Genomic DNA, 12,224 nt, shown 5'->3' on the forward strand with positions numbered 1-12,224 from the left:
TCTGTGCCCCACCTCTGTTGACCCCCTAGTTCTCTCCTGATGGCCCCTCTGCGACTGTGCCTGTCTTAGGTTGTTCCTTCCCTGAGGAATCTTACCCTTCTCTAGCTAACCAGCCATCCTCCGGGGCCAAGCAGGGTTCAGTTCTGTCTCCTTGGTACCCTATGCCCCCGTGGCCTCCATGCCCAGCACCTGCCTTGGGATCCCCTCACCTGCTGGCGGGGCCCCAGCACTGATCACATATCTTGGGGAACCTGGGTTCCTTCTCCAGGGAGGGCCCAGCTTGCCCCACTGGACGAGAGACAGATCCATGGTACCAGTCATCACGAGGCTTCACCCTCGACATGAACAGAAAGCTCAGGCAACAGCTGCGAGCAATTGGATAGTAAGAAGAGGGTCCCTCTTGGCCAAAAGGGCAAGAGGTACCAATATAGAATGCTCAGGTGCCTTCCCAGGAGGCCCTCTACACAATGGAAGGGATTAAATCCTTACATGTCCTCTTTAAATTGCTGCCAGACATTCAAAGAATTAGTTTGTAAGTTTGCTTGGGATAATTGTGTATTATGCTGTTGTAATTCTAAAATATCAAGAGATGTGTTACCTTTTTCTCCAAGCACCAAAAAGATGATTTTTTTTTTTATCCCCAAGGGTGCGAGGTACTATTATAAGTAATGGGGGTAATCCAAATCTGGGAAGAATTTTAATGACATTGTAGAATAATATCATATAAGGATATTCTTTGCTCTAGGCCATGGCAATTCCCTTTCAAACTGGCTGTCCATTTCTTTTTGTATTGACAAGGTCTTAGTTACACTTTCTGCACCTCTCCAGGGGGCAAGTAGTGACAGTAGTGACACCCTTTCTTTGGTGTCCACACAAGCCAGAAACCTCTCTTTAATTTTACACACAGAGGGGCAGTGTTTTGATTTTGTGTCATCCAAAAGGGAAGCTGGGTGGAGACCCCTGTGTAATTATACTTTCTTGCCCCACCCATGATCCTCCTGAATGACCAAGGTGTTTGGTATTATTGGTGACTACATTAGTCAGAGTATCATGGGCACTCTAATCTTTATGTTACACTTGTTTGTTACAAATGATCAATTAAGTAGGAGAGTAGGATAAATATATTTTCAGATACACAAAATCTCATTAAATTTACTTCTCACATATCCTTTCTCAAAAAGCTACTGGTGGATATGTTCAACTGAAGAGAAGAAGTAAGTCAAGAAAGACAAATATATGAAATGCAAGAAATAGGAAATCCAGTTCAGAATGACTTATTCACCAGACCTAGGGTATAATTTGTTATGATTGGAGCATGTTCAAAATTTTGTGTCTAAGGACAGTGCAGGACTTTGTATATGTTTGTATTTTTCCTCTTGGAGTACACAGGTGCCGATGATGAAAGCCAATGGAACCTCACTTTTATTATAAGTTCCACAAGAATGCTGGTATATGGATGAGACTGAAAACTGATACAATAAAGAAGTATGTTTGTAATCTTCTTAACAAGAGCCTTATGTTTATGTTGGTTGCTTAGGTGTAGAATAAAACCAAATCTGACTGAAATATATATATATATGAAACATATGGAACACATATAGATAAAATAAATATATACATATATGTGTGTGTACATATATGTATATATGCACTATATATACTCATAGACCCACACACTATATATATATAGTGTATCTATGGAAGGATACATAAGAAGCTGGAGATTAAACTTGCCTCTGTGTGGTTAGGAAAAGAAAGAATGTAAGAGAGATCTTCTTTTCTCTATTTATCTCCTTGTTCCCTTTTTAAAAATTTTATTTTATTTTATTTACTTTTTATTGTTTAAAGTAATACATATAGTATTACATATGTCTCCTTCTTCCCCATTGACCTCTCCCCGTCCACCCCCAGCACCCAGCAATGCCCTCACCCCCCTAGTGTCTGTGTCTATTGGTTATACTTATATGCATGCATACAAGTCCTTTGGCTGATCTCTTACCCTTCCTCCCCTGCCTTGTGCCTTTTGATGTTTTGGACAAAATTCAGGGTAAGAGAGAGAGTAGACTGGGGTCAGTTTGGTTTTGATTGTCAGTTCTTGGAAATAAGAGCCTGGCTGAGAAAAGGAGTGGGTGCTGAAGCTGGAGGGACCTTGTCTGACCTGGTTATGACCAAATGTGGCAATACGGTAGAGGTGGGCTGTGGGTGTTGAGGGAAAGGTCGGAGGACAGTAGTCAGAGATGACTCTGTGCTTTCTAGCTTGGGTTAACACGTGAAGGCACTGAGTGGATGAAACTGGTTTCAGAATGGTGGAGGGAGGAGGGTGAATTGCAAAAGAATAAGTGGCAGGGGTGTATTTCACTTCCCCCTGACCAAAAACTCATTTTCACTGCCCACATCATATGCCTTATGAGATGATGAATGGCTTCTGGAAAAATCAGTGGCGGGTCCTCTGCAGCACCATCTTGGGTGACTGAGCTAGTGTAACGAAAGATGTGGTGTCTCTTCTATGGCCAGAAAACATGGGGCTGGGAAATAAAGGGATGGGTGGAGTGTTATGCTTTTAAAAAGTTTCCCCAGCTCTGCCACTTACTAAGTTGGAGACCTTGGATAAATTGCTTTGACCACTCTGTGCCTAAGTTTCCTTATCAGCAAAATGGGCGTCATATCCCAATACTGATATCACAGGGTCATTATGAGGAACAAGTGGGATAATACATTTAAAGGTTTAGAGGAGTCCCTGTTACAAGGTGAACCTCTTTTAACCTTTCTTGGCTTTCTTTTCCCCAGACTTGGAACATAGAAGGTCTAGAGAATTTAATATACAAAGGAGGGATGTTGTGTGTTTTTTTTTACCAGATATTAATATTGAATGAAACATTAATACTTAATGTTCCATTTAATAGCTAAACAACTAGTTTGGAGGTTCTATCTTAGTTTCCTGGGATTCGTTGGTGAAGAAGTTAGATCACATCCCTGCTCTCACAGAGCCTAGACAGTTTCCCCCCAGAATTTCCCTACATTTATTTATTTATTTTTAATTGAGACATAATTGACATATAATGTATTAATTTTAGGTTTACAACATAATGACTTGATATACTTATATACTGGGAAATGATTACCACAATAAGTTTAATTAACATCTATCACCATACATGGTTACAACTTTTTTTTCTTCTGATGAGAATTTTTCAGATCTACTCTCTTAGCAACTTTCAAACATATAGTACAGTTATATGAATTTATTTTATAATAATGTATTTTTTTTAGAAATGCTTTTACATTAGCCTTTGTTTAGTGTATATACAAGCACATAATTTTAAAATTACACAGTATAAAAGTTTATAAACTGAAAAGCAAGTATCCCTTCCTTCACTCTAAATTTCCCAGTTGTCTTCAGAAACAACCTGTTCTAACTAATCTTTTATGTCTTATTACTGAGATTAACATATATAATTATATTAGCGCCTCTTTCTCATACAATGGTTAGGGGAAAGGGAAGAGGAGAAGGTTTGGGATGAGTCAGAGGCCTCTAGCTAGGGTGACTGGAGAATGGGGCTACCACAGAGACGTCAAGAGGAAGGAAGTATATTTGGAAGACAGAGGGAGGAACATCAGACTACAAGGGTTGAGTAACACTCCGGAAGTAGAAGCCAAACATAAATTTTTACATCAATTTAATGAAAATTTACTGAGAGCTGCTCTGTACAAAACTCTAAACAAGATGCTTAGAGTCTAAAGAAGGCAGGAGCAGGTTAGAGCACACAAATGGCAATTTCACAAGGACAAGCATGGCTAACATAGTTGTCTATAACCCTCTAGGGCCTACAGAACCATTTCTATAGCGTGGCCTCCCAAAGTCCTCTTTAGGTTTGAACTGAAGCTGCTCCATCCCTTAGTGATGTTGCTTTAGAGCCAGGGTCGCTCAACTTATTTCTACTGGGTTAGTATATTTGTCTCTTGCACCCAGTTTTCTTATTGTTGAAAATGATGCTCATAGTCCTCAGACACAAGTTCACTAGCACTGCTCTGGCCTAGCCAATATGTTCTTAGGGCATCTGTGGGCTAATTCAACTTCTGGATGATTTGCATGCTGGTTGAACTAATTTTATTCCAGCTCTTTGTCTCTCAGCCATTAGTTGGAAAAGTTCGAAGTCTCCTTCCATTTATCCCATGATCAAGATGATAGTTCTCTACCCCAACCTCTGCTTTCAGCCAGGTAAAACATCACAACCACATGGTATCATCAAAACCCCTCACTGACCACCCAGAAAACTACTGTCTTAAGTCCATTTGGACGAACTGTTCATCTGTTGCTTGTCCCCAAGGCTTGTTGAAGGACTGGACAGAAGAACATTCATGTGCATCTCTGTTGGTCAAGATCTTTCTTTTTTTCTCCCTCTTTTTTGAGTATTGTGATCTCTCTATTGGCTCTTGCACAGTTGCCCAGGCCATGATCTCAGTCAGTTTTTTCAAGAAGAGAGGTAGGGTCCACGATGCACGGCACTGTCCTGCTTTATCCAGCGTTCTCTCCTAAGGCTTATCAATAGCTTGTTGGGCACATGGGTCTTCCTTAGTGTTAGCAACCGCCCATATAGAAATGGCTCCAGGATCCAGAGTGCTGCCATCTCCGACTCTCTTAGTCTCCCAAATTTTGAGTTTGTCTGCTTTCCTTACTGACCATCAGAGAAGAACAACAACTCCTTGGCAAAGGGTGGACATTTTTCAAGGCATCATAACTACATTAGTAGAGTACATATTTTTTTATATTTCAAAATGTTAATATTAACATTATAAAGACATAAAATATATAGCTCCCTCTCAGACTGAAGAGGTAGGTGTTCAGTCATAGGTATACAAGATAGGTTGTGGCATTAACTTAGAATTCAGAGTAGATAAAAGTCACCATTCTAGGAAGTGGGAGCTCTACAGAAAGCACAGTTTGTAAAATTAAGAAAAGAGGCCAACTCTGACACAGAAGGCATTAGTCCTAAACATTAGGATCCAGTCCGTGTGCTCATAAAATCTGCTCCTGGCATAGGGAGCAGAGCTGGCATTATCAGGAGGCCATCTCATTCAGAGGGAGTCCGAGAGCCTCCACTGTTATTAATGGTAATCTTTTCTTGCCTTCTGGGGTTTAGAGAGACAAAAAAAAAAAAAAAAGTCAGCCAAAAACTTGAAAAGGAAAGCATATGTCTCATAGAATTTGTCCACTTGAAATCCACATAATCTTATTAACCAATGTAATTCCAATAAATTTAATGAAAAAGGGGAAAAAGGAAAGAGGAACAACCCACATGGTATAAAAAAAATAGTCAAATGGACATTACTCTTTAATTAAAAATGTGCAGCACTTTTGTCACCTGAATCTGTCTTTGAAATGTTGACAACACACTGGGCTTCATTAGGTCTTTCAGGTACACGGTTTTCTACTCTGGAGAAATAGAAAAAAATAATTAGGTCAGATTTCACAGTGGAGCCACTTCCTTTTCTAGATTTCAATGACAGGGCCAAATATAGGGGGCAGTAACAATGAGGAAGAACAAACTATTGAAGAGAGAGGTGAAGTGTCACCCACACTTTTTTCAATAGCTACCCTTTATTTTTGTCTGGGCCTGTGCCTGCCCTAGGCTGAGTCCCTGCCATCTTTCCTCTGTAGGTTCTTCTGGACCATTTCTGAACTAAGTCTGACAGGGCAGGCAAGATCTCAGGACCCTGGCTCACCATCCAGGATCCCTAGACTCACAGTGGCTGGAATATCCATATGTGCCCTTGGGTCCTAGCTGTGTCTCTGTGACCAGGCTCTTCACTGAGGGTTGCTTTGAGCCCACAGTCATGCAGCCAGAGCCTTGATATTCTTGACAAGCTCAGTTCCTCAGGAGGGGCAGAGGTATGGGCAATCTAATTATATCATGTTGTGAAAGGACTGATCACCAGGAATCTTCATGGCATTCCTTCATGTACTCATTCAAGTTTTCAACAAATATTTATTGAGCATCTACTATACGCCAGGCACTGTGCTGGTTGCTAGCAGCACAATGATTAGTTTAACTAATATGATTCCTGCTCTCTACAGAGTCTAGGTTAGTTCAATTTATAGAGTTTAATAATATGTAAATAATGTTTCCTTATAAAGAACAAGGATAGGTATCCACATGACACTACAATGGGCTGACATAATCTAGTTTGGGATGGGTTTTTAAGAAAGTGCTGCTTGAATCAAGATCTGAAGAATGAGATGAAGAAGTGGCAGAAGAATATTCTAAGCAGAAGGCACAGCAGATTCAAAGACACAGAATGAATGAACATATTATTATTCCTCATTTATTCAGGTATTCGTTCCACACATGTAGGAAAGCCACTAGTCCAGGCACTGTGCTAGGCACTGGGGTTACCGTGGTGCGTAAGATGCAGCCCATGCGCCCCGCATCAGGCCCCTTTGGTAGTGATTGTTTACTTGGCCATGACTGAGCATTGTGCATTGGACTCCCTGCCATCCATTGACAACTAGGACATTTTCCTCCTGGTCCTATTAGTTTCGCTTCCCTTTCCCTCTCCATTAGTTCATGTCTGTTGGGGTCTCAGCATGCCTCAGATGTAAGTCTATTCAAGTTATAGACCCTCGGGGAATCAGACCTCTTTCAACAATGTTGTAGGGTGTGGACTCACCTTTCCTTGGCCTGTTCACTCTCTTCCCCTTCCACTCTGATGACTTCTGAAAGAGAGCAAAACAATCTCAGAAAATGAATTGCCCATTCATCCTAAAAAAGGGAAAGTTTGAAGAGGCTCCAAAGTCCTAGGACTCAGAGAAAAGTCCTTGTAGTCTTATGTGTGAAATAGACGGTTACTTGATGCAATTTCAGGGGGCCCGAGAAGGAGCTCCTTGCATCCAAAAAGTAAATGCCTTTACTTGCTCACTGTGCCTTAAGTTCTAATGTTGGAAATAGGATTTTCACTTACAAGTCTAGTCTTTGCTAAAATAAAAATACTAGTGGGAGGGGGAGCACATTTAGTTTTAGCAATCATTTAGTGATCAGACAAGAATTTCCAATCCTTTTCTGAAAATAAGACTTAGGGGGAAAAGGAAATCTTGAAGATATTGATGCTGAAGTGGGTTAGCCAGCTGACACTACCAACTACACAATATCGCATGGAGAGACCCACGTGAGAAATCTCCAGCTGGCTAGATCTCCCAAAGCGTGAGTTGCTACTGGAATGGACTTACTACTGATGCAACTTGGGGTGTAAAGTCCTCTAGGTTGTCTGCCATGACAGTGCTATTGTCCCACTTAGAGCCTTATAGCAGGGGTTGTTAACCTGGGTGTCCACAGAGGAATTTAGGGCCCACGGGAATTTTCTCAACAGCTCCCTGATGGTTTTGAATACTTTCTATCATGGGCAGTTCATGCGTACACATGTGTGTGTGTGTGTGTGTGTGTGTGTGTGTGTGTGTGTGTGAATGCACATGTGTGTGTTGAAAAATAATCAGCTTTATTGAGGTACTAGAGGCCTGGTGCACGAGATTCGTGCCCTGGAGGGGGTGTCCCTCAGCCCGGCCTACACCCTCTCACAGGCCTCGATCCCTCAGGGGGATCGGGCCTAAGCTGGCAGTCAGACTTCCCACCAGGGGTCCAGGACTGTGAGTGGGTGCAGGCTGGGCTGAGGAGACCCTCCAAGTGCACAAATTTCATGTACCGGGCCTCTAGTGAGAAATAAAAACCATGTCTGCACAAATTTTTACAGCAGCCTATGGTACTGAAAACCTGGCATCCTGAATTTTTATCAATTGGTGAATGAATAAACTAATAGTGGTATAGTACTGGCAACATGCCACAACTAAGATGAATTTCAAAAGCATTATGTATGCTAAGTGAAAGACTCCAGGCACTAAAACACTACACATTATATGATCCTACTTACATGAAATTAAGCAAAACTCTTGTAACATTAAACAGATCAGTAGTTACCAGGGAATAGTGTGGGGGAAAGGGGCAGCAGGGAACTTTGGGGGCTTATATAAATGTTCTATATCTTGGTTATGGTGGTAATTACATGACTGCATACATTTGTTAAACTCACCAAAATCTATATGAAAAATGACTGGATTTTATTGTATATTAATAATTCTATATAATAAAAGGCTAATATGCAAATCGACCGAATGGTGGAAAGACTGGTCACTATAATGTGCACTGACCACCAGGGGGCAGATGCTCAACACAGGAGCTGCTCCCTGGTGGTCAGTGTGCTCCCACAGGGGGCGCGCCACTCAACCAGAAGCCGGGCTCACAGCTGGCGAGCACAGCGGCAGTGGTAAGAGCCTCTCCCACCTCCACTGCAGGCGGGTGGTAAGGAGCGAGGGGTCCCAGACTGCAAGAGCCCCGGACTGCAAGAGGGATGTCTGACTGCCGGCTTAGGCCCAATACCCTCGGGGGATCGGCCCTAAGCCAGCAGTCAGACCTCCCTCTTGCAATCCAGGATCCCTCGCTCCTTATGCTTGGCTCACTGCTCCTTAGCCCTGTTGTGAAGGTGGGAGAGGCTCCCGCCACCGCTGCTGCGCTCACCAGCCTTGAGCCCAGCTTTTGGCTGAGCTGCCACTCCCACTGTGGGAGCTCACTGACCACCAAGGAGCAGCTCCTGCATTGAGCATCTGCCCCTGGTGGTCAGTACGCATCATAGCGACTGGTCGTTCCAGTGGTTCTGCCGTAACAGTCCCTTAGGCTTTTATTATATAGATGGGTAAATATCTAGAATTGCAGGACTGTGCATCAGGATTTCAGTTGTTTCACATCCTCTTCAAAACTTGGTATTTATTAGTCCTTTTAATCTTTGTCATGTTAGTGGGTGTGTAATGGTATCTTGCTATGCCTTTAATGTGTATATCCCTAATGACTAATGATATTGTGACTGTGTGACTATGTTTATTGGCCACTTATATACCTTCTTCTGTTAAGTATCTGTTCAAGACTTTTGCTCCCTGCCTTTTGTTAAGTGGATTTTTTTTTTTCTTATTACCCAGTAGTAATATATAATTGTATATTCTGGATATAAGCCCTTTATCAGATATACATTTTTGCAATATTTTCTCCCAGCCTGTGGCTTGACTTTTCATTTTCTTAATAACGTCAAAGGATAAAAGTTGTTAATTTTGATGAATTTCAGTTTATCAATTTGTGTTTATTGTGTTTGTCTAAGATTTGGGTAAGGTAAGGTCACAAAGATTTTTTTCTTATGTTTTCTTTCAAAAGTCTTAATTTTAGCTCTTATATTTATATATGTAATTCACTTCAAGTTATTTTTGTGTGTGCCTAGGTTCATATTTTTCCATATGGATATCTAATTGCCTAATACCATCTGCTGAAAAACTATTCTTTCTGCATGAAATCATTTTCACACATTTGTCAAATCAGTTGACCATGTGAATTTATTTTTGGACTTTCCATTTTGGTCCATTGACTGATGTATCTGTACTTTCAGCAATATCATGCAGCCTTGATTACTATAACTGTATAGTAAACCTTAAAATTAGGTAGTATAAGTCCTCTGTTTCCTTATTTTTCAGAATTCTTTTGGCAATTGTAGGTCTTTTGCATTTCCACATGACTTTTAGAATCAGGTTTTGAGTTTCCACTAAACAGCCTGCAAGGATTTTGATTAGTATTGCATTAAAACCATAAATCAATTTGGGGAGAATTGGTATCTTAAAATCTAGTCTTTTGATCCATAAACATGGCATATTTCTCCATTTACTTCGGTCGTTTAAATTTTTGTGGGTTATAATGTTTTTTAGTTTTTAGTATACAGGTCTTGAATTTGTTCTTAAAATTTTATTCCCAAACCTTTAATATTATTTGATGTCACTGTAAATGGCATTTAAATTTTGTCCAGTGTCCAATTGTTTGTTGTCAGTATATAGAAATACAATTTATTTTGTGTGTTGACCATATATCCTGTGACTTTGCTACACTCAATTAGTTCTAATAGTTTTTAATGGATTCCTTAGGCTTTTCTACAAACATGAGCATGTTATCTGCAAAAAAGAGAGTTTTGCTTCTTCCTTTCCAAATATGTATGCCTTTGTTTCTTTTTCAAGACTTGTTGCACTGGCTAGGACCTCCAGTACAATGTTGAGCAAAAATCATGAGAGTGAACATTTTGCTTTATTCTTGATCTTAGGGGCAAAGCAATCAGTCTTTTGTCATTAAATATGATGTTAACTGAAGGGTTTTGGTAGATGTTCTTTGTCAGGTTGAGGAAGTTCCTAATCCTACTTTTATAAGAGTTTTTTCTTCCTTTTTTAAAATCATGAATGGATATTAATTTGGCCAAATGTTTTATCTGTATCCAACGACATGATCACATGGTTTTTCTTTCCAGTTTGTCAATATGGTGAATTTTAGTGTTTGGTTTTTGTATGTTAAACCTACCTTATGTTCCTGGAATAAACCCCATTTAATCATGATGTATCATACTTTTGAAATATTGTTAGATTTTAGTTGTTAATTTTGTTAAGTATTTTGGTATTTATGTTTATAAGAGATATGTGTAGTTTTCTTTTCTTGTAATTTTTTTTCTAGTTTTGATATCAGGGCTCCCCCTACCATCAGAGCTATGTCTTACTTGACTTAATTTCCAGACAAAATAAATCTGGTTAGGTTCTATATTTGTCAGAGTTCCTCTTGAAAATAATGGTGCTTATAGTTGAATGGAATATTCCAAATGTCTGTAGACCAATCCAGAATAATTACATTATCCTTTTATGTCCGTGACAAAAATCATCACCATTAAACACACACACACACACACACACACACACACACACACACACACACACACTTCTATTTTAAAGTGAAAACCGATAATAAAGATAGATTTCTAACCTTTTGGGTTTGATTATAAATTTAGCATTTTGAAGGGCAGATGTGATGATATCACCAACTTTCAGTTTTTAAGCCCTGTGAAGGTTTCTGCTTAAATGGTGATTGAAATGTTTTAGTTCGGAGAAAACACTTGCCCTTTAAGAGATCATTCCTGGAAAAGCCAAGACTCAGGTTTGGTGGAAGGAGGCAAGTTGAAAAAAACAACTGTTGGTTGCTATGGCACTAATACATACAGATGTCAGTCACACAAAACCAAACAAGGAAGCAAAATTTCAGGAGGAGTTTTTTTAGTCTTTCTCCTGTCTGGGTGAGCTGACAGGTAGCTTTTGATTGGGAAAAGACGGTAATTCAAAATGACATTTTCTTATGCCTTATCTGTCTTATTTGATAAAAATAAAAAATAAAAAGAGAGGAGAGATTGGAAACCAGCTAGAATAACCATGCCATGTCCCTTTTATTAATTTAACAGGTTAAACAGGGTAAATATGTATGGTTTAGGGGGAGGAACCAATATAACTATGAACAAACACTGGAAAGGACTTTTCATGCCAAGTTAGTTTGAGGATTGTTCTCCTCTGAGAAGAGGATTAGTTTTGGATTAGGGGGAAGCTCCATTTTTTGAGAAATTCCTATAGATTATCAGTAAACTTGTGTCTCTCTGAATAGATCACAACTGCTTTCATGTTCGTCTATTGGCAGAATTTAGTTCCTTGTGCTTGTAGGACTGAAATTTCCATTTCCTTGCTGGCTCTCAGGTGAAGGCCATTCTCAGCTTCTAAAGGCTGCCTACATTTCTTGGCTCATGGCCCCTTCCTCCATCTTCAAAGCCAGAAATGGTGAGTTGAGTCTGTCTTAAATTCTCTTCTCCTTCCATCTTATCTTTCTAACCAAGCTGGGAAAAGTTCTCTGACTCATGTGATTAGACTGGATCCACCTGGATAATCCAGAATAATTTCATCATCTTAAGGTCAGTGTCCTAATCACATATGAAAGTCCTCTTTTCTGTAAAAGAAAATATTATAGATTCTGGGGTATGTGAGGTGGATACCTTACTGTGGGCATTATTCTGTTTATCACATAGCCAATGCCAGAGAAATTCACAAAGCAAATGTAGACACTGCTGAAGTTATGGAACCCAAATTTACAAACATCTCATATCTACGCGTCATAGTTATTCAGTACATCTCCCTTCCTCCAGTGATATCAAGGCTCTTTTCTTTTACCAGATTCACTGGCATAAGTGACTGGCCAAACAACGTTTTCCTATCAGTACTTTTTGTCACATTCTTGCGGGGGGGGGGGGGGAGTTCATATATGTGCTGGGCTCTCTTCTGCCTTTTACCA

The 12,224-nt window shown here is 40.1% G+C and overlaps 1 protein-coding gene across 7 annotated transcripts in view; it reads right to left on the reverse strand.

Annotated features, from left to right (window-relative positions):
- Positions 1-12,224, reverse strand: part of CD86 (CD86 molecule) — an 81,700-nt gene that overhangs the window by 16,715 nt on the left and 52,761 nt on the right. For 2 of the 7 annotated variants that reach the window (XM_079767354.1, XM_079767358.1), the window contains 3 exons: positions 6,670-6,715; positions 5,364-5,434; positions 3,503-4,676 (listed from right to left, as the gene is read on the reverse strand). In XM_079767354.1, the coding sequence (XP_079623480.1) occupies positions 4,534-4,676; positions 5,364-5,434; positions 6,670-6,715 (260 nt within the window). In that variant the 3' untranslated portion in view covers positions 3,503-4,533. Of the gene's footprint in view, positions 1-3,502; positions 5,131-5,153; positions 5,435-6,669; positions 6,716-12,224 lie in introns of those variants that run through there. The other 5 variants (XM_079767360.1, XM_079767355.1, XM_079767357.1 and 2 more) reach the window with 4 other exon arrangements.

Source organism: Cnephaeus nilssonii (genome assembly GCF_951640355.1).
Source record: "Cnephaeus nilssonii genome assembly, chromosome: 3".
Classification (NCBI taxonomy): Eukaryota; Metazoa; Chordata; class Mammalia; order Chiroptera; family Vespertilionidae; genus Cnephaeus; species Cnephaeus nilssonii.